Source organism: Metschnikowia bicuspidata (assembly GCF_001664035.1).
Source record: "Metschnikowia bicuspidata var. bicuspidata NRRL YB-4993 chromosome Unknown METBIscaffold_3, whole genome shotgun sequence".
Taxonomy (NCBI): domain Eukaryota; kingdom Fungi; phylum Ascomycota; class Pichiomycetes; order Serinales; family Metschnikowiaceae; genus Metschnikowia; species Metschnikowia bicuspidata.
This window is the reverse complement of record NW_017387733.1, coordinates 70,699-93,946: the sequence shown is the minus strand read 5'-3', so window position 1 is coordinate 93,946 and position 23,248 is coordinate 70,699. Positions and strand designations below refer to the sequence as shown.

Below are 23,248 nucleotides of genomic sequence, written 5' to 3'. Positions count from 1 at the left end.
CTTTCTAGGAAATTCGTGATCAATGGAATGAGAAGAGTACTAATGCTGAGCTAAAGCAGGCAAGGCCGCGAAGGAATGAGGTACAGTGAAATCTGGGAACAGTGGCAAAAGAGGCAGGAAATAACATTCATACCAAATTCAGGCACAATTCTGATTGCTTGTTTGCTTTCTTCCTTGTTCGAATTTTTTTTTTTTTTTCATTTTGATTTAAACCCTTCGCTACAAATATCTTTCTTTGAAGGGGTGTCAATTTAGGACTGCAGAGACCCAATACATTGTGGTGATTTGGAGAGGTCAATATTTCAGAAAACGATATTAATGTGGCATGATTACCATGAATAATTTCTGCTCGTTGAAAATTGAATGTGTTTTCTTTTTAATGGAAATCCCTTTGGAGCGATTTGTGTATAAAAGGCGAGAGGGATCTTGGAACATTATATCAAACCTGACTTTGGCTATTGCAGTCCCACGACCGATCGGAAGCATATGTTGGATCTAGCAGATCCCAAACGATACACACCAGAACGGTGTGACCCAAGTTATTGTTTGTTCAAAATGCTTCATCTTATACAGTAAAAATCATCAACCCTTTATGTTTCGAGTTGCTCATTGATTTTGTAAGATCCTTCGTAGTTGTCATCCCTCTTCGGTTTCTTTACATTGGCGATTGCAAGCAGTTGAAGCAACCACGCCAAAATGTAGTCAAAATTTAACACTTTAGCCGTCGTGTCATTAAATGCATAAAATTATGTACTTGTGCATGCACGTATTATATCCATTTCAAACCATGTATTTCACGTCAAGTTTTCAGCTGTGTTAAATTAACCACAGATGCCGCAAAAGAGAAAACCCCTTTCCACATCACATCAAAAAGTCTCTCAATTCTTTGATATCTTCAATCAAACCTTCGACAAAAGTTTCATACTCCCTACCGTCTGCATGCATCAAGGCCTTCTCCTCCTGCGAGCTAGGAAAAACTCGCGATTTCAAAAACTTGGGGTGCTTGAGAAGATTACTAATAAAACCAACAAAGTCATTTCTTTTCTGTTGCGTATCGAGCCCCGGCAATACCGTCATATCGACATCATTAGCAGATCTTGTCGCAAGACCTTGCGCTGTTGCTATCGACATAAGAATCTGAAAAATGTACAAGAGCTGCATTGTCTCGAAAGTACCTGCGCTAGAGATCTGAAGAGCCGAGGAATCATTTGACCAAGATTCGATACTAAACTCGATTTGCTTCGAAAATGCTTTGAGAGTTAAGACACTCTCTCCGACAGCTTTTCCTTGCGAAAGACACAATACGACGAGTGGCAAGATCCCATTAGTCCACGTACCATGTAACTGGGAGGCATTCACAACGGACACGCCACCTACGCGAAGCAGCTGAGAAATCATGCTTTCGCGTATCACGGTGAAAATCTTCGAATCAACAATGTTCTCCGCAAATGCCTCCACCAACATAAGTTGTTGGATAAACATCAAACTCAATTGGGCGAATATCGGCTCATTAGCGACCAAAGTCAAGTGCGAAAATGAGTAGAGACTGAGAAGCGAGCCCACTGTGTTGTGTCTTGTTAGGGTAGCAGCAAACTCAGCTTGCAAAGAGCCACTGATTCCTAGCTCGACAAAAACTTTTAAAACAGAAAGAATCAATTTCAAATCATCCAATCTGGCCCCAAGATTCACAGGTTTGTGATTTTTATTTGTACGGGCAAGGTAGACATCATTTTGAAGCTCAATAATGATACTTGTGGTGCCCTTGGCAATGACGTACTCGAAAAGTCTCAAAATGGGTTGAACCCGGGTGTTGACAGCTTGAAAGTCGGATTTGAGATTTGCAAGTGCGATGTAGACTATCCTCAACAATGATCTGTAGGAAAAGTCTGCTTTGTTACTACTCAAGTAGCCCACATTGGGGTTGTTCATCAAGTCGCTGCATTCCTCTATGATAGAAATGGAGAAAGAAACAAGTTCTTTTCGGCCATCCTTCGTGTCATTCAGTGTGTAAAGCATCAAAAAGGCGAGCTCTATACGTTCATAATATTGCTGTGAGCATAACAATTCTGAATAGTTATCCCGTGGTTCCCTTATAGCAAGTAGCTTGTGCACCACCTTGGAATACTGTGTAGGGACAGAGGTTGGTAACCGACGACAGAATGTGGTCATGAGTGCTCCCATCGACTTGCACAAGGAAATTTGAGCGTTGTAGTATTGCATGTTAGCACTCAAGTAGATTATCTCTTCTCTGATTTTGCTCCACTCAGGGCTTTCCTGGAAGAACGAGTCGAGCAAGAGGAGATCATAAACCATTCCAGGACCAAATCTGTTTCGCTTCTTGAGAGCGACTGCAAAGTCTGTCAACTGGTGGTTTTCAAAGACCGTGTTGAATCTAGTTTTCACGTTTTCATAAAGCGATACTTCGTATCCTGAAATGGTAAAGAATCCTGGTAGTTTCTCAATGAACGCGCTGCTTGATAACAATCCTCGAATTAACTCGATACACTTTTCATTCTTCGTAGTGAAAAGCACCAAGGATATAATTTCAGTGATTTTTGAATAAACCTTGCAATCGTAAGACGAGAGAATCATTTCAGGCGCGGTCTTTTCATCGTGATTCTTCTCGAAGTTCTCGAGCAACGACACCAATTCCTTAACAAACACAATATCGCTGTCTTCATTTCTAGCTGTAGTCCATGAATTGAAAGCCAACGAAATAGCATCTAAGAGATGTACAGTCACAGCCGCGGGGTATGACTTCACATCCTGGATATTCTTCTTCATGACGGACAATAGAGATATGGTTTTAGTGCCTGTTTTGCCGTCCTTGGCATCAGAGAACTCTCCAAAAACATCCCTTCCACTGATGAATAACACTGCAAGACCCTGCTGATTGGCTTCCATTATAGAGCAAAGGAAATCATAGATGGATATCTTTATGTTGTATTCATCGAATGTAGACTCCAAGTCCGTAGCCAAAGAGTGCAAAAGAATGCGTGAATGATCCTGGCCAAGATGAGATAAGATGGAAGGCATCTTTTCAGACTCCCATTTCCCACTTGTAAGAGCTGTAAGCAAGTCGAGAATAACTTTTCTGAGGGGCCCACCTTCGCTGTAAATGGTGACAAGCTGAGGTAATCTAGAGAACAAGGACTCCTCGAGCTTACTTGGGAGTGCATTGATTGAGCTTCTGATGTTTACCAAAAGCCTAGCAAAAGAGAACACCGAGTGAATCCATACATCACCAAGAAAGCCTGAGATGTCTTGGGCATCGAAAGAATCAGACGGTGAAGAAAGAGAGTCAATCAAGTCGATTATAGAAATGGAGGAGCGAGCAAAGCTGGGTGTGGTTGTGAGGAAAGTGTCTAGAATTTTTTGAGAAGCTTTGGCAAAAACCTTTGTGGGTTTTTCGTCAATTTTAAGATGAGGACTCACTGAATAAACGGTATTCAAAGTTTGTGAAAAGACATCCAAGATGAGAACACCCAATTCGAATTTCTGGAAGCTGTCATTGAATTTGCAGTTTTCGTAGTTCTCGAACACTTGAATAATGTGTTCGATGAACTTTGTGAAAATGTCACTCTTCGCTTCCTCTGAATAGTCCTTCGTCACCGACAAACAGTTGTCGGCAAGACAGAACACAAACTTCACCAATGCACTTGTAAATAGGTACTCCCCCAGGACCGTCTCGATGGAGCCGAATAGGATTGACAGGAATCCCTCCTTTCCTTTATTTGATAGAAGTGATGATCTGGAGAGATAGGGCCAGATTCGGGCAGGGATGACTGGCATTAGGCTGGAGAGTAACCGGAGCAGCTTCGTCAGCAAGACGACGTTTCGGTTGTGCATGCTTTGTTCAAAGACACGGAAGAGCACATCAACGATGTCGCTATCGTCAGTATGCGTGGACATGTATTCCAAGACGGCACATGTGCTGGGCGGATCCTCAGCAGTGGTGCGGATCAACACATCAAGAATACTTTCTAGAGCCCTGGTTTTCTCTAGTTCCGATTGATCGGAGAACTTTGAGATGTTCTCCAAGACGCGTCCCAAGAGCGCCCAGCCATTGTATTTGTGCAAGAACGTGACAAGCAGTTTGTCCTGGGCCGCGGGGAAGATCTTGGCCTTCGTGCCCACTTTGAGCACGAGGGACAATTTGTTTGCGGGCTCGAAAGGAAGAAACACGTCCACGGGCTTGGTGAGCCGCACCAAGTCGGTGTTCTCCGAGTCGATTTCGTGGAGCGAGGTCAAGTCGGCGTTGTCAAAAACGGACATGTAGCAGGAAAGCTCCTCGAGCTCGTGCAACGCGAACTTGCCGTTGATGCAAGCTAGCTTGAGGTAGGGGCTCAAGGAGACGGGGAACTTGGCCCTGGCCAAAACGATCAACCGACGGGCCTCGTCATTGTCGAAGAACTTTTCTACCGAGGGGTTGGGCGCGGAGCTCAAGACCTCGCTGATACAGGCCAGTATATTCTCTGTGGCTTGGACGAGCGGAATGGCCGCGAGGATCATGTCGGTCAAGATGACGGCGAACACATTGTCGAAGCCCAAGACCTTGTTGAGCTGCACGATCTCCAGGAAGACCGGCGCGTGCTGCAACGAGGCCTGGAGCGTGGCCACGTCGCTGAGGGTGTTTTGGAGGGGCACCACCAGGAGAAAAGCTTCGTGCGACTGCGGGAACGCCTCGAGCAAAATCGCTTTTCGGTGGAGCCGTATGAGCCACGCGTACGCGAGGATGTTGTTCGGGCTCAGCGTGAGCATCAAGGCGTTGATCTGCGCAAAGACGGCGGGGTCGGCCAAGTGGGTGGGGTCGGGCAGCGGCAAGTCCAAGAGCTGGAGCGAGACGACGGTGACGAGGCCGTGAAGCACGGAAAACGCGTCCTTGCTGGCCGCGCAGGGCACCAACGCGAGCGCAAACGCGGTTCTGTCCATGAGGGCAAACCACGCGCCCGCAAACCGGGGCGGGACTTCGGCACACGACAACAAGACGTCGAACACAAGCAGGAGAAGCTGCGCCATGTGCAGGAGCAGCTCCATGCGGAGCAAGCGCCCGTGCGCCGCGCCGGCGGGCGGCCCCGTGGCAAGGTCCACGAGCGTGCCGAGGCCTGCCACCGCGTCGAGCAAGTAGTCGGCGCTCGCCACAAGCGACTTCCCCAAGTTGCGCGCCACGGGCGACGCGCGGTCTGCGTGGCGCAAGTTGAGGCACTCCGCGGCTATGCGGAGGACGGTTCTGCGCTCCTGCAACACGGCCTTTGTGTATAGAAGCATGCGGTCCAGGCCCGCGGCTGGGGCCGAGGATGGGCGCCTGGACTGCGCCGCGGGCCCCGGCGCCGGCGCGCCGAAGAGCAAGCGGCTGACGCGGTGGTCGCCCGGGGCCGGCTGCGGGCTGCGCCGGTCGGTCTGGAGCACGATCCGCAACGCGTCGTGCGCGTCCATGGCCAACGTGGAAGAGAGGGTCTGGGCCGCGCGCACGGCCTGGGGCGTGACGCCGGCGAACCGCACGCCGCGCAAGGAAAAGTCTGTTTTTGCAGCATCGAGGTCTTTTTGTGGCCCGCCCGCGTTTGTGGCCGCAGGGGCGAAGGGCACCGGCAGGAGCACGGCGTCCTTGTTGTGGGCCAAAAAGTCGTCCAAGCCATTGCTCGCGGCGTGCTCGGGCGAGCTCTTCAAGAGCTGCAAGGCCAGCGAAAACGTCCATGTGTCGGACGGCTGGGGCGGCCGCACGACTGCCTGTGTTTGTGGGGACATGGTGCACAAAACGGCGATGTGAGAGGAAGGGCGGGGGACCGGATGGGGAGCTTGAGCAGAATGTAGTAGTGTTGATGGTCTGTGGATCTGAGCGCGCTGGGTTTTTCGCTGCGGATGCACGGGTGCGCGTGCTGGGCCCTGGTATGCGGCTTGTATGGGGTTATGGGGTGGTGTGATTGGCGTTTTTTTTTTTTTCATGGGGAATCGTGGTGTGTTGAGTGTGTTGATTGTGTATCAGTGGTGGGGTAGTGTATTGACGGTGTGTTTGGGGTGTATTGAGGATGTGTTCGGGGTGTATTGAGGATGTGCTTGGGGTGTACTCAGGGTTTATTAACGATGTATTCAGGTTGTATTAAGAATGTATTGAGGATGTGTTAAGAATATTCAGGGTGTATTAAGAATGAAGTAGTAGGATTAATGAATTATTTATGCATCAATAGAGCATTGGTGGTCTGGTGGTGTTTTGAATTTATGGTGTGTTAATGGGGGACTAATGACGAATCGATGGCAAGGCATGGTATACTACTGAAAATGTAAAATACTTAAACCACTAGGTAAAACTCAAGGAAGAGGTATTTTAAGTGTACCACATACTTTAGCAACTTGTTGAAGATATTTTGTAAAATGTTTTATTCTAGGATATCTATAATGTATAACATTTTTTATAGTCTGAACCAAATATAGAATATCATTGAGACTTAATATAGTAAATGGATCATTTTTATAAAGATAATCATCATCAGTTTTATTAAAGAATTTAATAATTCCATCAATTTTAGTTAATACACCCGCCTTATAAGGGAAAATCATTATACATTTCTTAACCATCTCACGATTAATAGATATTGAAGCTAATTTTAGAGCTACAGGATCATTAACTTTACTTTGTAAATATTCTTGAACACAAGTAGTAATAATTATATATCAATCATTAGGTTTTTCACTATCTTTAATATTATTTAAATTTAATTTATTACACATTTCGGCATCTTTACAAAGCATTGTAATATGTTGAAAACCATTACATGTAGCATCTAATATAATAATATAATGAGGTTTATAAGAATCTTGTTTATTAAGTATAGCATTATAATATTTATTATATTCCAAACAAAACATCATAAATTATAAAGGAGATTTAGCATTTTGTCAAATTTTAAAAGATTCAAAATTTAAAATATTTAATTGATTAGATTCTATTCATTTGACTTGATCATTAAATGAACCTTTAATACCATAAGAGGTAGCACCGGAAGCTTTAAAATAATTTAAAGATTCAATATCATTTAATTTAATATCAACAGGATTAGAATATTTTAAAGACGTTTAACTAATGTAGTACCTTGAAAAGAAAATGAAGTAACAATACAATAAATACGACCTCTAAAATCTAATCTTAAAGGATAATAAAAAGCTTTTACATTAGAGAATAAATCAACAATATTTAATATAGTTGAATCAGCTAAATATTTACTTAATAAAGAAACACAATATTTATAATCCTTAATACTGAAAGATTTAGGATCTTTATAATATAACTGAATAAGAGGATCATTTTTTATTAATTCACTAGATATATAGAAATTATAATCTTTATTATATTTAAGAACTAAATTAAGCATTTGAGTATTAATACGATAACCCGTTCCCCTCATATTATTTAAACTTTTTATAACAATATTATTAGATGTCAATGAACTAGAATATTGATAATCAATTTTAGTATAAAATAAATCATCATAATATTTTAATCCATTCAATAGAAATCCACCAATATTTCTTTTATTATTGTTATTATTATCATCTATACATTCATAAGATTTAGGAGGTAATTAGATTTAAATTCACCTTTTACTGAAATATAATTACTAATTTTAGTATTTAGTAGTATGATTATCATTAGAATATTAAGTATAAAATTCAATAATATCTAATTTAAGTTGAAATCCAAATTATTATTTTTATTTAATATATAACCTTTTAAAAGGTAGCGGGGTGATATATAATTTTAATACTTATATAAGTACATATTCATTTAAAGGTACATTAACTATAAAATACCCATCTATAAAATGGTTTATATTCATCATAAATAAGATATATTGTAGATATAGGATAATGATAATTAACATGTTATGTTATATTTATAGGTTTAAAATAATAATCATGCACAAATGGTTTATTGGTGGCGTGATGATGTGATGGCATTGGATTCATGAAGTGTCGATGGTGTAAAAATACCAATGATGGAGTAATAATACATTAACAACAAGCAATGGCGTATCAATGATGAAGTAATGATGTATTAACGATGTGATGGTGTAATGTATTGATGGTATGGTACTTGAAAATGGGTTGATGACGTATTCATAATGCAAAATGGTGTTATGATGTTTGATTGGTTTTTAAAGATCTATTAATGGTGTAGTAAGTTAAAAAGAGCTAGAGTACATCTTTATGGATATTCAACAACGAAAGTTATACCATTATCTTGCCTGTAGTATCTGATAAATTTATGTATGGTGTAGCGAAGCTACAAAGAGTTGGTGAAGAAGATCCAACACCACCAACCGATTCGATGAAATCAGATTCAGGTTAGAAATAACAAACTTGATACTTGAATCAAGCATAGGATTGGCCTATTTTCTCGAGTTAGTCGCTGACGGAATATCTATTGCTTGGTTCCATTCCTGTAGAGTATTCTTGAAAGGATGTTTGGCATACAAGTTACTATATTTTCAAGCAAGAAGCTAGGATTGAAGCACGTTAATTACATACATTTAATTCGGAATTCAAGCGCTGTTTAAGATTTAAGCGCAGACGGAGGAACAATAATATTGAGTAATTATAGAAGTATAAATATTTACAAAAAACATCACAAAGTCAAGGAATAGACAATTGGTTTGAACCTCCATCATTATCTTTGACCGAAGGTTATAGATGAGGGTTAGAGGAAATTAATAACACGAAGTAATCTATCCAAAGTGTTAATTCACTCGGAATGTACGTAACTAAAGCGTAGTAATGATGCAGTATTGATGTAGTAGTGATGTAAGAATGATGTAGTAATGATGCATCAATGGTATGGAGTTGATGTATTAGTGCTGTAGTACCGATATACCAAGAATGGAGCTCTGATGTATCACAGCTGTAGTGGTGTATTAACTCAATAATGATGTATCGATGGTACTGGGGGTCTATTTCTCACCAAATTGTGCCTATTTCTATAGGATCTACAACATGCGTAATCTTTTGACCCAATGTTTTCATGATGGTTGGAAATTTCTGGTGGTTTTCGTCCATGTCTGGGGCATGTCTCAGTATAAGTATCATGGGCCTTGGTCGCGAAATGATGAGCAGCGTCATAGGCTTTCAACGAGCCGTTTTTCTGCAAGGCCGAGATTTGAGGATGTTTTGGCAATTGTATTCGTTAATTTGGCTGCAGGTGTTTTTCCTAGAAAATAGCAAAGCGCCCAGAAAGCGTGCAGTGTTGCTTGTGGCCTGTCTTGGAACAAGCCCAAAATGGCCCGGCAACATTAGTATCATGAATCAGATCCGTACTCACCAGTTGGCTTCCCACTGCTTCTCAGAAGAGGAAAATGGACTGCCAGCTGTAGAGAAGCTGCTCCCACGGAATGGCCCGATCAGCTCTACTATATGGGAACGTCCCGATACAGCCCCGTCCGGTGACACCCAAAACATGATTATCAAGTTGCAATTGTCTATATACATTCAGCGCATATGCTGTGTCTAAAGGGTGATGTCTGGTTTGCAACACGCATTGATAGACGTGCCCAGGCCTCGCATACATGCCTCGATTACCACGCTTGACTTATACGAAGGCTGTCTTTCCCCAGTGATACGTGACAAACCCGTCCCAAATAATACGAAGACATCTCGTCCCAATGAGACAGCCCGTCCCAAGTCACACTAAGCTGGGCCTTCCCAACCAACCCCAAATCAGGCCTTTCCTATTAAAGCTCGTGCTTGAAAAAGTGGCTGCGGCTCACGTCGGGCGGAATCTCCGCGTCGGACTCCACGTCACTGCCCAACACGGCGTCGGAGAAGGCGAAGCGGGCCACGTGACCCGGGGTGTTCTCCACCGTCGTGTTCTCGATGGCAAAGCCCTCGGCTGCAGACCGGCCCTGCACGAGCCGCCGCCAGGCGCCGTGGCACTGCATGATCAAGTCCATGGTTTCCTGCTGGCTGCGGTACGTCTCGTCAAACGCAAACTTGTTCGCAAGCTTGCCGTCCGGAAGCTTGTAGTTGCGGAACCACTCGCGGGTAGCTTCCAAAAGCCCCGGGCATTTTTCAAGCACATCGCCAATGTCCCGGAGCTCGCCGGCAAGCGGGTCCTGCTCGTCCACCACAATGACTTTCCAGTCCAACTCGCCGTCGTCCACTAGGGCCAAGGATCCCAAGATCCGGACGGTTTTCACCGTTCCCGTGGGCAAGACCCGTGCACCGATTTCACACACGTCCAAGGGGTCGCCGTCGCCAGGGAGACCCGCCACATCGTGCATGACCGTGGGGTCCTCCCACGTTTGCGGGAACGCGCCATAGTTGAACGGGAAGCCCTTGTAGGGAAACAAGTTTTTCACAAAACGAACGCGGCCCTTTTTGACGTCCTGCGTGATGGGGTTGCCCGGCTCGCCGATGTTGATTTCGAACTTGGCGTTCAGCCACCGCGGGATCTCTACGACTACGGTGGCCGTTTTACGCTCAAGGTCCAACCCAAGGGGCACATCGTGGAAATACGACATCACTTTGGCCGGGGCCTCGACACAGTAGTTTTTGTACTCTTTCGTGTACTTGCTGCCCACGCCGACAGATACGTAGTGAGCTTTTGGGGCATTGGGCGATTCCAGGGCCGGCTGGGCGCCTTTGCTTTTTGGGGCTGCGGACGAAAGATGCCTCAATGTGGCGGCAAGCCGGGTGCGCGCCTGCAGCGGCACTGGAGGGGTGGGTTTGGCCATGGAAAAAAACAGGCGGATCATCGTGCCGGGCTTCCTTCTACTTATATATTGGGTGGAGCAGGCCGAGGTGGTGAAGCGAGCAGCGCCCTCGGATGTGCGGGCAGCGGGTCACGTGACGCACGCTGGTTCCCCGGCCTGGTTTTGCAAACCGGTATTCCGGCCAGGTTCTGGGCCGGTTTTGGCGGACCGGTGGCAGCGGCGTTTGGGACTCAGTGCTTCCTCCCCGCTTTGCTGCCTTTTTATCTGAGCGATGAGACCAATAGGCCTGGAAGTAAAGTGGACGCACGGCTGCGAAATTAGTGCGGGTGCGCCTTGAGATTTTGGCCGCGGGCCAAGTCGCTGCGCTACTATGATACGCCTGAGAACGCTGGGAGCTTTATATGCTGTATTGCAGGTTCTGAGCTTCGAGGCGGTTCCCCTGTATTTTCCATTATATCCGTGTGGCCCGAGCCAAAATCTTATCCTGGCTGAGTTCTTTTTGCTGAGTTTTTTAATTGCTGAGTTTTTTTTGTGCTGTTCTTTTTATTTGCTGAGTTTTTTCTGCTGAGTTTTTCTTGAGGTTTCTTGCTTTTAATTACTTGTTGGTGCAAAACATGAAAACCGAATCTAGGACACCTACCCTTCATCGATCATTGATGAAATTTTCTGCAAGCTTTTAACAAAATCACGTGTTCTGTATTTCTCTGTTGCACAGCACAACTGGCGCTCTAGGACGTTGGTCTACAAGGACAATAATAGCAAATCCTTGAGTTATTCAAAGTGATGAAAAGCGCGTGGTTGTTTTCTGTTGCTTTTGTCTGAGCCAAGTCGAGCCAACATGGGCTTGTAAGCAAATTTGCCAGGTCATCTACGCCCAATAGATGAGGAGGCTCGCTGGCGAGCGCAGATGACTTCAGATATCAGAGATAGTTTGGGCGAAAGAATCCTACAAGAGTACATTCTCCGCATTTTCGAGTGTCAGATCTATATTTGATGTCGACTTACTATGCAACGAACCCGAGTATTCCAGTTAATATGGGCGCACGTCCACTTATTCCATCACTTAACACCAAGCTTCAAAAAAGAACTCATTAAGCAATACAAGTACATCATTTGGCCATGAAGAAGCCTATAAACTACGCTCTGTTGTTCTAGCCGAATTCAAACATGCTAGCCATGTAGACATTTGAGTGCTATATGTATTAAATATTAGGGGGCGACACCCACCTCCAAAAAGCCATGTCTTTATGACAGCTTTCTGAATGTAGAGCCAAAGGTGGCTTTGCCGTGATGAAACCAGAATCTGTGTCTCAGGATTCCGGTTTGGGGTATATTTAGTAGGGTGGAGGACCAAGGTAGACAACCTTGCCTTTTGCAGTGAACCCGGAATCACGATCTCTCATATCAACCGTGTCCTTATTGGAGTCAATCTCCTGGGCAGACCAGCCCATATCATCTTTTGGAATCCACAAAATGGGCATTTGCTCCGAAATATCGGGCTGGTCATATGCATGAGGGTCGTCGGCTGCAAGATTCTCCATGTTGTAGGTGGCAGGAATCAACTTTTTGACATGACGGTAATTCATGAACACATCTGGTCTAAAGTAACGGATAAGAAAGTTGTTTCTTTTGACTTTCTTGGAGTCACAATCTGCCAACAATGGGACCAAGTTTTCCCCCTTGCTCACTGTTTGATCCGAGTCTTCTTGTGTTCCTCCCGCATCTCCAGTCTCCGAAGCCAGGTCTGCTCTTTTTATAGACTTCTTGTCCAATACCTTGAACTTGAAGTCCGAGTCTTGCGTATAAGAGCTCGTGTGGGATACACCATCCAATGGCTTCATACAGTCAATTGGTACGACAGTCATGAGTCGATCAAAGGCGATTTTCAAATGAATGTGCACAAAAACAGTGGTGAAAAGCCCGATGATTTGGAGCACGATTGGGCCCCAGCCTTTTCCCACAACGAACAAGCCCAACAAACACACTTGGCCCATATAGATTCCAGTGAACGTCTGAAACAATGCCTTCGGATAGTGTGAGCCCCTTGAGTCGGCGCTTTCTGCCATGACGTAGGATAGGTTGTGACAAGAGGCTATATACATCAAGCCAAATGCAACGCATGAGAATAAAAGGATCATTGGAGAAATGACGGCATACACCATGGTGATGCTTGCCAAGTTGATCATAGGAGGAAATTGTGTGCCCCACTTCACTTTGCGCAATCGTGAGAATCGGGTCCACTTCTTCCGAAGGGTGCTATCTAGCAATGTTCCCAAAACATAGTAAACAAACAAGCCAACGACTTGGAAGAGTGCACCACTGGTCACAGTAAGACCTTGCAAGATGAGGTAGGAAAGATAGAAATTGGAGGAGCGGGGCAAGTTCTCAGCCAAGATGGAAAGGGCAGAGGTGGGATTATTGATAATTTGCTCCACGGTGGAGGTGGCGGACGACGCGAGGGCTGTGACTAGAAAACCGTTGATGGTCAAAAATGCAAAGTATGCCGTGTGCGTGAAATGCTCGGTCTCTTGAACTGAAATTGTGCCAGCAATCTTGGCGAAGATACGGATGATGAAGGGCAAAACCACCAACAAAAGTGCCAACAAGACGGTGGGCAAAAGACCGGTCACGATACCGAGCAACCAGTCAGGAAGGTTGTTGATGAAACTCAAGAAAGGGAGTGTGTCTGTCAAGTTGTTGATATTGGAAATAATACCCACAAAGGCCACAGGAATGGCCCAGAATATGATCAACGCAACGATCGCTGCAATAGCAAGGGCTCGCCGTACGATTCGCTCCCACCAGAAAAGCCGCATGTTGAGCCAATTGATATCATCAGGCTCCATGCCAGTATACCGGGGACTCATTCTCATGGGATTGTGGTGCACCACGGTTTGATAGGCCAACTGTGCAGTATATTGGTCCTCGAACTCAACAAAAATTGAGTTCTTTGGCGGGAATGATTTGTAGTTTTCCTGCAATTGCTGTACCTCGACGTCCACTGCCTTCAACTTCTCGCGCGTGGTTTCTATTACATCCACTTTTTTGAAAGAAAACCACTTGCTTCGTTCGCGGGGCCTTCTTTCCCTGGGCACCCAAGTGTTGATATCAGCCGGGTCGTCCACCTGTATGTTCTTCTTTTCCGCCTTGGCCTTGGCTTTGACAGCTTTTTGCAAAAGCTGGGTGGTGGCCCTTTCCAACTTGTATGCCAAATCCTCTCTTTCCTGGACTTTTGCACTCAACTTGCGAGTTTTCTTGGACACAAAGATCTGCTTGACACCGTTGAAAAGCTTATAGAATTGCTCGTCGTCTAACATCTGGTCAGGCACGGACTGGAAAAGCACTGTGCGTGACGACCGCTTGAATGCGTATCTAGGCGATGACAAGACCGCTGCACGGAAAGAGTTGAAGAAGAATAGCTCTCTGTATATGACGTAGATCACACTGCCATAGAAAACCCACGACATTAACGCATGCGCATAGTACCGTTTGGGTTGCGAGATGTTAGAGATCGACAACTGATCTAACCCTGTTTTGCCTGCACCACTGGTGGCATTCACCGGGAGCAAGACGCCCCAAGTCAATATGCCAAACAAGAATATAAGCCCCATGATATAGAGGTAGCGTAGGAAGAAATACCCGTCGAGGCCACATTGCTGGATGATAAAGCTATGCGATTTCCTTAGTAGTATGTATATCCACCGCACGGGATCTTTGGGAAGTGGCTCGGGCTTCTTTTCCTCAGGCACCAAATCGTACGAGGACTTGGGCGAGTAGATCCGCTTGAATTTCAAGCGCAAAACGAAAAAGCCACCAACAAAACAGCCAAATATGATTGCGTTGGTGGCAAGTGAAGACAAAACCGCCAGCGTGGACGTTCCTTGTGCACTCATGGTGGGTTTTGCTGAGGAAGAAGAAGAGCAGGAAAGAGAATGTGGCGCCAGAGTGAAGACTGATGCCTTTACGAATGTTATGACGTACGCGGGCTCTTCGCGCATGCAGCGTGCACATAAACCGGTGATTCATGCTCTCCGCAGATGCCGGGATTGTTTTATCAATTCAGGTCTTGGAGAAAGCAGCCTTTTCCTGCGCTTTGGCGATGGTGTGTTTAAAAAACACTTTAAATTTACAAAGCTTCTGGTATGTGCTCTCATGCCACATGTTCCACAAGCAACGGCCAGGCTAGTTCTGAATATTTCTGTTGGTGTCGCTCTGCATGCGTGGTATCTGGAATGAAACTACCAGATACCTTTCTGCAAGAACAGTAGCATATAACGCATGCCGTCTTTCTCAATCTGGTTTCTTTGTACTGGGACCCTGGACCTAGCGTGCATATAAATCATTGCTACGGTATTCTTGCTGCAACAACAAGAGGAGGTAGCATGACTCAATGAAAAATAGGTTATACAATCTAAACTCTTCAAACATGTTCTGCCCAAAGATTATAGAGAATATCCACTCATGGAGCAAATAGTCTTTTTGTACGAGTCTGAATATCGAGACCTTCCTTTGATCTGTTTCAGGGTTCGAAACGAAAGCAACTTCGGCTCGAGAAACCCCGAAATATAACATCTACCGCGTGATGTGTGGAATCATGTTTAATTAAGTCAAGCGATTTCTCTACCGGACTAAATCCGCGGAGTCTTCGCCCCTCTTCTATGTACATGTCAGTTATCAAATTCATTCACAACTGAGGCGTTGTATTCAACTCCAAAATATTGATTTCAGTGGTGAGTGAGAACTGTGATCACTTGTTGGATAAATGAACTCTATAATATGGGTAGGCTTCGCAGTATGAAGTCATTGTTTTTTGTTGTAGACCCTAGTATTCCAGGGCGTATTTCGCATCACTCATTGCTATGATTGGCCCCACAGATTATTCTCGTGCAGAGAACTGCTATTCAATTATATCATTAAGAGCATCTTCGGGAGAGACGAGCTCAATGGTAAACTCCCCCTCAATAAAGTCGAGCTTTAATACGCGAAATCGTGGGTTTCGAATCACTTGACCAACGTGCCAAGTCTCGCTGGAAAATTTCAGCATCACATATGGGGTCTGAATGATGGTTGTTCTTAGGGAAGTAAATCCGATCAACTCCGCTCTAACATCACCATGTTTGGCGTCGCTGCCTAGCAAAAACAGTAATTCAATTGGATTCTTGATTTTTCCTTGTATTTTCAACTCGAAGTATCTTCTGAGGAACTTCGCTTTCCAAAATGTGTCTGAGAACTTTTGAGCCATCTTGTTTCTGAGCTCACAACCTTGGAGATGACTGGCAATGTAGTCCATATCACTTGTTCTCATGCCAAACTCCTGCTTCGAAACCGAGGCGCCATTAAGTTTTTCCGCTTTACCCTGTAATTTTTTAGACACATTTTCTTTAAGAGGCTCCGGGTAAACTCTCGACTTGTCCCGCAATAGTTGAGTCTCACCGGTGACTATCCAGTCTTCACCTCGCCGCTCTGCTTCTTTCATGAGTGTGAAGTCTTGGAACTTCCAGTGGTTGACCATGTCGACATATCTTCTCAAAGGCGAAGTGAGATTCAGGTAGAGCTTCACGCCTAAAAGGTCATGTGAAAGTTGAAACGTCAGAAAATTAGCCGTTGTCAAAACAGACAAAAGCTGGGACCTTTCGTCCGGCCTCATGTCTTTCTTCTGGAGGTAGCTGCGTCTGCTCAATTCTTTAATCTCATTTGCAACGGATTCCTTGACATCCAACTTCAGGTGTCTATGAATGATAGGAAAGCCCTCTCTTTCGGCAAAGACAGAGCCCGCGTAATTTGCAGCTATCATTAGGTTGGACACAAGATGTTGGGATTTGGACTCCTTGTTTTGATTGACCTCGCGCATGACAGAGATCACGGGCGTGTCGGATTTTTTGCCCTTGGGAAGAGTAATTTGCCAGCCGCTCTCGATTTCAGTAAAGTCTTGCTCTCCGCAGTCGTCTTTGCTGAAGTTGACTGCCACTTTAGAAGTGTCTGAGTTCAATTCAACACCAGACCCGAGGCTTACTCGGAAATGTTTGATTAGATCCGCCATCATGTGGAGGCTGAAGAGATTGTGTTCATGAGAGCCTTCCTTCAAGGTATTGTTTTGGAATCTCTCGACATTCTCTGGGTCATTGAGGATTTCGTTGACCTTCTTATACGTGAAATTCTTGGGGAAGTTGGAGACATTGTAAAACTTCACTGTAGCAGTGTGCTCGATTGCATTCTGAATAGCTTGTGCTAGATCAACCAGTGGCTTGACCGATGGGTCTTTCCTAAGAGCGTCGTGATACGCCTTCACGTGCTTCTTTTTGCATACGAAACGGATGCCGAGCGTACGGGTCGTTTTTTCTCCATTGAGCCCGCAAAGCTTGGATATAACGTCAGGTAGCATCATTGTGGGGCCCTCAGGCAAGTACACTGTGGAGCCCTTTTGCAAAGCAATCTGGCTCAACGAGGAGTCAGGCTTAAGGTACGAAGTTGGGTTTGCAATGTGCACCGTGATGGCCACGCCGGCGCCTGTGTCCTCGATGGAAATGCCGTCGTCAATCTCGTGCGCTGTTTCTGAGTCAATGCAGTAGACAGGCGTGTTTCCGAAGTCCTCACGCACCGCTGCCATGGGGTCTGCAGGGTAGAAGTCATCCGCAAGATACTTGGCAAGTGCCGCAGGGGCATCTTGGCTGCGTTCGGGCGTGTCGTTTTCCGCCCGGGCCGGGGATTTGGCACCGCCCTGTAACAGGCCAAGGAGCGCGCCATTGGACCGGAAGGTCGAGTCGAGGTAGTCGTAGAAGCGCCAAAAGCGGTCCGCCTCGGCGGAGGATTGCGTGCCCGGGAGCCCTAGGGCGCTGTCCCAGCGAAGAGGGTTCCTGTCGCCGGTTGTCTCCAAGAGCATGAGGATCTCGTATGCCCTCAGACGCGCGAACTCGTGGGAGAAGGGCATGTGCAAGGCCGCGGCCAGGCGGTCCAAGCCGGCGGCCTTCAACCGGGCGTCCACGCTGAGCACAAGGTTCCCCAGCAAACTGTCCAAGTTGTGGTCCCCGAGGATGTTGCCCGAGACGAAATCCTTCAACATCTGGACCACCGGCCGGTACTGCGGCGGGGCCTCTGCTGCGCGGGCGCCTCCCCGGACCCTCGAGACAATGTACGCCGCGATCTCGTCGACGCCCCCGTTGCGGAGATAGTCCAACGTGGAGTCCACGGAGCGGGCGCGAGAAAGCGGCAACACGTCCACGCTGATGGGCGTGCGCGTGGACTTCTGGACGTTGATCTTCCACTTGCGGCCCAAGCGCGAGAGTGCACTCACAAAGGCAATGTACGAGCTGGCCGAATACGTGGCCACCGCGTAGCTCGGGGCCGTCTGGGAGGGCAACGCCTTGCCCAAGGCCTGGGAGCCGTGGCGGGCGGACTTGCGGAGCCGCGCCCTGGCCTGCTTGTAGTCATGTTCGTCGAGCGTGGCGGAGCGCAGGCCCCGCCCGGGCACCTCGTGGGCCATGACCATATTGAAGAGGTCGAAGATGGGGATGGTGCACGCGGACTGGATCATGCCATCGCCATCGTCGTACTGGAGCACGCGGTGGAAGTAGTCGAGCTTGTGGCTAAAGGCCGGGATCTTGCGGAAGGCGTCGATGGAGATCTCCGTGAACAGAGGTGCGTAGACGGCACGGGCAGTCGTTGGCACCACGTACGTGTTGACGCTGGTGTCTGCAAGGAGCTGCGCCGAGGCCTGGGCCACGGTGAAGTCACGTGCCTGGGCGTCCAACGATGCCGGCGCCGGTTCCAGCGGCAGGAGCAGGGGGGCCGCCGCGTCACGTGGCCCCGTGGAGGGCGCCTTCTTCAGGCGTGAAAACACACAGTCAGGCACGCCCACCGGCGCCACGCCGGGCATCTTTGCCTCGAGGACCACCAAGCGCATTTTCTCGGCGAGCGCGCTGGGCAACACGCCCGGAATGCGCATGCGGACGTGGTGTTTGGTGCCGAACATGACCTCGCCCTCGTGGTTTATGAACGTGTACACGTCCAGCGCCAACGTGCCGGGCGCCGCCACCACGAGATGCAAAAGAGTGCTTTTTTCGTGGAGAATCACCACGTCGCCCACCGCAAGCGGCCGGAGGCTGGACGCCTGCGAGATCCGCGCGGCGGTGATGGCATTTCTAGCGTCGTCTTTGAGGGCGCCCGCCTGGCTGGTGTTGCCGAGCAGCCGTGCCCATTTTTCCGCCGGGCCCTTGACGCGCACGCGGGTCCGGCTGGTGCTCTGCGCCGTGATTTCCCGGAGAAGCGTGCGGTTGCTTTTGCGGAAATCTAGGGTGCTGTTGGCGGGATCATAGTAAGGTCTTTGTTTGAGTGCCTCGTGTGCGGCCTGCTCGACCTTTTTCGGGAGCCGCAGGCCCAATCCGGCGGCGTTGTGCAGCTTGTGCTTGGGCGCATTTTTGGGTTTCCACCGAGTCTGCAGCCTTCGAAGAATCGAGGCTGGTCTCATGCTCTGGGGTGCTGAATCGAGGTGGTTTCCAGTTTGGTGAGCACCACGATGGGCCGGCGCTGTGTGCAGGACCAGGTATCTTTCGGTTTGGTTTCGGGGGACTTTTACTTGGTCCAGGTTCCTTTTGGTTCGGGTTCTTTTGGTTCTGGATGTTCTAGTTTTGGGTGTTTTAGTTTTGGGTTTTTTAGTTCTGGTTTTTTTAGTTCTGGTTCTTTTAGTTCTGGGTGTTTTAGTTCTTTTAGTTCTGGTTCTTTTAGTTCTGGGTCTTTTAGTTCTGGTTCTTTTAGTTCTGGTTCTTTTAGTTCTGGTTCTTTTAGTTCTGGGTGTTTTAGTTCTTTAGTTCTGGTTCTTTTAGTTCTGGTTCTTTTAGTTCTGGTTCTTTTAGTTCTGGTTCTTTTAGTTCTGGGTGTTTTAGTTCTGCTTCTTTTAGTCCCGGTTCTTTTAGTTCTGGTTCTTTTAGTCCCGGTTCTTTTAGTTCTGGGTCTTTTAGTTCTACTTGGCTTATTTTATTGTGGCTTGCTTTAGTTTCTTCCAGCTCTGTTGCAGCTGGTTTTAGCGGCGAGGCTGCTGGAGATCGGCTCTGGCGAGACTCGGATGATAAGCCTCTAAATCTCGCCGGCCACGTGGACTCGGCAGATTAAATCAGTCAAATCAGGACTGGTCTGGATTCAGCCTCGCGGAATTTGGACAATAGGGCGGAAGAGAGAGAGCGCCAGCATTAAAAATATTCGTTTGCGAGCTTTTGAAATGCATGCATAAGTTCTATTAAGATCAGCATTAGGACGCTGTGCGTTGAATATGACAGAATTATGTTCTAGCTGGATTAAAGGATTGGTCTTCCGGAAATAAACTGCTAAAAAATGCTCCTTTGAAAGGTAGCCAGTTGAAGAGTTGGGGCTATGGGGTGCTTCTGGTACAGGCTCTTTGACGGCAAAGCGGTGCCTGCAACACAGCGAACTAAATTTTTGAAGCAGTAAAACGCATTCTGCGACTAGAGGCCAGGCAACATACATCAATTAAGTAAATGCGCGGTGAGTGTAGGCCGACTATGTTTGGAGAGTGTTCTCGTGCAAATTGCACTAGTGTCAAATCGCCGAATTTCTCGCAGGAAAGAAATACTCCTATAAAAAGAACTTGTTGGCGTTGGTAGTAGATTGCCTCCATTTTTACTTCGCCCCGGATTCCTCTTGCAATGCTCGAAATGATAATGAATATACTACCAATGGCTTCTCTTTAGATACGGTCATCGATTTCTGGGAAAAGATATATCTTACAACAGTTTAAGGATGGTATACCACTCTTCATTGGACAAAAGAGACAAGCTTTCTGCAGAGACTGAAAAAAATCGTAAACTGATGCATTTTTCGGTTCCATCGTATACTCTTTTTGATATGTTTTGATCATTGCTCAGAGCACCGCGCGGGGTATTTCAGGCAAATAAAGAAGATCATAAGTCAACCTGGCAAGATATATCAAACACTGCATTGACTACTAGCAAATTGCTCATCACTCCAAATCGGATGGCTATTGTCTCAGCCAAGTGTGCAAAATCGCTTGTGGCAGCGGACTCTCGTACCTTTCGCTGTGAACGATTTTTTTTGATTCTACAGTGAAGTATCATCTTTATGAGTTTATAAAGCTGCGGGTCCGGCCTGTGCTGGACCTTAGTTCTATTCTGCTAATTAGCTGTCGCTTCTGGGACCAAAACTTTTCGTAGTGCAGTATAAAATGCATTGCTGTGTAATAAGGCATTGATAAATTAAATGGATGGACACAGTTCGCTGAAAAAGGCTCATTCTACTTTCGTCCGAGCAATGCAACGTAAAGCTTGACATGATGCTTTAAAGGGTTTCTTAGATAGTGAACTGAGCTATCCGTAAACGATTTGGGTTTCTGAAGTGACACAGGATAAGCGCAACATTCCAAACTTCCGGACTAAAGATAAGAGCAATTCAAAATTGCGGGACTAAAATTTTAATGTAAACATCGCGCTAATCTGATAAAGTATAAGTACAACTAAGGATGCTGAAGAACATGTCAAGACATCGTAACAAACTTTCGCTTGGTATCTAATAAGGCTGTCAACTTAAGAATAATTGTCTCAAGATTCCACCATCAAAGATTGCTTTTCATCCATTCGGCCACACGACTTCCAAAACAGTTAACTCGATGCAATGATACAAACACCTGTAATTCAAGCGTTTATTTTAAAATATACAAGTTTTGATTCCTGTTAAGTCAGAATAGTCTATTTCAGGCCTGTGCTACTTTGGTCTTTTAAATAGCATTTTTGTTGAACTCTTCCAAGCCCTTGTCGAAGCCCTGTTTCCACTCCCATATGTTTTCCAGGTAACCCTTTCTCTGCAAGTGCTCTTGCAACCTAACAGATTTTATGGCGTGCTTTCTGCCAACCAAAGCGCCGGCCTTCGCGTATGTGACACCGTCTTCCCACGCTGTAACGAACCCCTCCTTGTATCGTTCGTGTTCAAATTTTCCGTTGGGGTACTGGCTGTCCCAGTAGTTTTTATGTGCGGTATAGTCTCTTGCAAGTGTGCGTTTAAAAGTTGAATCATCTGGGACAGATACTTGAGGAGCTTCAAACCCACGGCCCAATTGTTGACGGAAATCCCACTCGCCCCCATAGCCTGACTCAAACTTGTACGTCCAGAAGTATGATCCGGTGCTGGCTCTCTTCCTGAAGAGTTCCGTCTGCTTGCTATTAAATTCTGCAACAAGCTCCCTACGCCGAGGGTCATTATCGTCTGAAGGGGTGATGACTCCATTAGTCCTTGCCCATGTCTGGCCATCCATAACAGATGACCATTCACCAACCATGAAATCCACATCGTTCCCGTCATTGTTCACGCTGGGAAGCAAATCGTGATTCAAGTCGGCAATAATCTCGTCTGCTGATCGTTCTTTGTCCTTGTCAGTAAAGGTTCTGTAAACATGGTGGTCCACGACTATGCCCGCTGGAGCATTGGGGTTCTGATTGCTGCTAACCCACTGGATCCATGAATCTGCATTCCAGCCATCAGAGATAACCACAGGGATCGTCTTTTCTTTCTCACGTATGGCATTAATTGCCGCAGCATAGAAATTCTGCTGTTGCAGATTAAAATTATAGGAAGCCTCATTGATTAACAGGATTCCCGAAATATTATCATACTCTTTCAAATCTTCAAAAACGAACACTGCTGCTTTAATAAAGAGCTCTTGGAATGATGGGGTGGTCCAGAATGTTGCACCACCATAGAATGCTCCGCTATGATCATTGTCGTTGGCACCACCAGGGACCCCATGAACGTCTATTAAGATAGAAATTCCTCTTCTGGCCGCAGGTACAATATAGTGAGATTTGATAATCAGCCAAGAGTTCCGGTACATCTCTGAATATTCCTCAAAGATTGTTCCAGTTGTATACTTCCCACCATCAATGTTCCAGAATCCTATGGGAAGCCTCAAAGAGTTGACTTTGTTTCTAGTTAGTTCCACCCAGTCTTCATCCAGGAAATATGAAGTCCAGTGAGCCTCCATCTCTCTTCTTCCCTTTTCTTTGTTTTTCTTGAAACTTGATATGATGTCAAATTCTGTCTTCTGCTCCCCTTTGAAAAACGAGGGGTATATCCATTTTTCTCTCAAAAACACACTGCCTAAATTCGCGCCGAAGTTTGATCTTGTTTGGTACATTTGTCTTTGGGTGATGGTCAGAGAGATGGCCCTGTCTGCAGACTCGAGTAGGTATTCACTAGCATCGCTCAGGGTCAGAGAGGCAGCCAATTCTGAAGACTTGGATTCGGATTCACTAGAATCATCCTGGGTCATGGTCAGAGAAGTTGCTGTGGCTGATGATTCGAATACAGATTCACTGGACATATTTTGGGACAAGGTCAGAGAGGCGGCCGTTTGCGAAGATTTAGCTGCAGATTCGCTAGAATCATCCTGGGTCATGGTCAGAGAAACCGCCGGAATTGATGATTCAAATGTGGATTGACTAGACTCACTCTGGGTCATCGTCGAAGAAGCGGCCGCTTCTAAAGACTTGGATTCGGATTGACTAGAATCATTCTGGGTCATGGTCAGA

The 23,248-nt window shown here is 46.3% G+C and overlaps 6 protein-coding genes across 6 annotated transcripts; 1 reads left to right on the top strand and 5 right to left on the bottom strand.

Moving 5' to 3' along the window:
- Positions 1–719: 719 nt before the first annotated feature.
- NUP188 (Nup188p) lies at positions 720–5,802 on the bottom strand. Its single transcript, XM_018855876.1, has one exon. It carries the CDS (start codon positions 5,743–5,745, stop codon positions 862–864), a length of 4,884 nt encoding a protein of 1,627 aa, XP_018711379.1. The 5' UTR covers positions 5,746–5,802; the 3' UTR covers positions 720–861.
- Positions 5,803–8,849: 3,047 nt separating this feature from the next.
- Positions 8,850–9,609, top strand: METBIDRAFT_165171 (uncharacterized protein). The gene has a single exon (XM_018854653.1). The coding sequence runs from the start codon at positions 9,014–9,016 to the stop codon at positions 9,497–9,499; it is 486 nt and encodes a 161-aa protein (XP_018711378.1). The 5' UTR covers positions 8,850–9,013; the 3' UTR covers positions 9,500–9,609.
- METBIDRAFT_31534 (inorganic diphosphatase) lies at positions 9,296–10,756 on the bottom strand. The gene has a single exon (XM_018855875.1). The coding sequence runs from the start codon at positions 10,719–10,721 to the stop codon at positions 9,720–9,722; it is 1,002 nt and encodes a 333-aa protein (XP_018711377.1). The 5' UTR covers positions 10,722–10,756; the 3' UTR covers positions 9,296–9,719.
- Positions 10,757–11,740: 984 nt separating this feature from the next.
- On the bottom strand, positions 11,741–14,628 carry METBIDRAFT_31533 (uncharacterized protein). Its single transcript, XM_018855874.1, has one exon. The coding sequence runs from the start codon at positions 14,591–14,593 to the stop codon at positions 12,035–12,037; it is 2,559 nt and encodes an 852-aa protein (XP_018711376.1). The 5' UTR covers positions 14,594–14,628; the 3' UTR covers positions 11,741–12,034.
- A 969-nt stretch (positions 14,629–15,597) lies between these two features.
- MSU1 (Msu1p) lies at positions 15,598–19,164 on the bottom strand (the record flags this gene model as incomplete). The annotated part of the gene is made up of 2 exons (XM_018857389.1): positions 15,598–16,014; positions 16,141–19,164. 2 exons carry the CDS (start codon positions 19,162–19,164, stop codon positions 15,598–15,600), a joined length of 3,441 nt encoding a protein of 1,146 aa, XP_018711375.1.
- Positions 19,165–21,441: 2,277 nt separating this feature from the next.
- On the bottom strand, positions 21,442–22,854 carry METBIDRAFT_78005 (glucan 1,3-beta-glucosidase; the record flags this gene model as incomplete). The annotated part of the gene is made up of 1 exon (XM_018858801.1): positions 21,442–22,854. The coding sequence occupies one exon, from the start codon at positions 22,852–22,854 to the stop codon at positions 21,442–21,444; it is 1,413 nt and encodes a 470-aa protein (XP_018711374.1).
- Between the last annotated feature and the right edge of the window lie 394 nt (positions 22,855–23,248).

Bases quoted from the DNA above. Each gene is read 5' to 3' on its own strand.
- METBIDRAFT_31533 (XM_018855874.1), bottom strand. From the start codon at position 14,593: ATGAGTGCACAAGGAACGTCCACGCTGGCGGTTTTGTCTTCACTTGCC.
- METBIDRAFT_31534 (XM_018855875.1), bottom strand. From the start codon at position 10,721: ATGGCCAAACCCACCCCTCCAGTGCCGCTGCAGGCGCGCACCCGGCTT.
- NUP188 (XM_018855876.1), bottom strand. From the start codon at position 5,745: ATGTCCCCACAAACACAGGCAGTCGTGCGGCCGCCCCAGCCGTCCGAC.
- METBIDRAFT_165171 (XM_018854653.1), top strand. From the start codon at position 9,014: ATGATGGTTGGAAATTTCTGGTGGTTTTCGTCCATGTCTGGGGCATGT.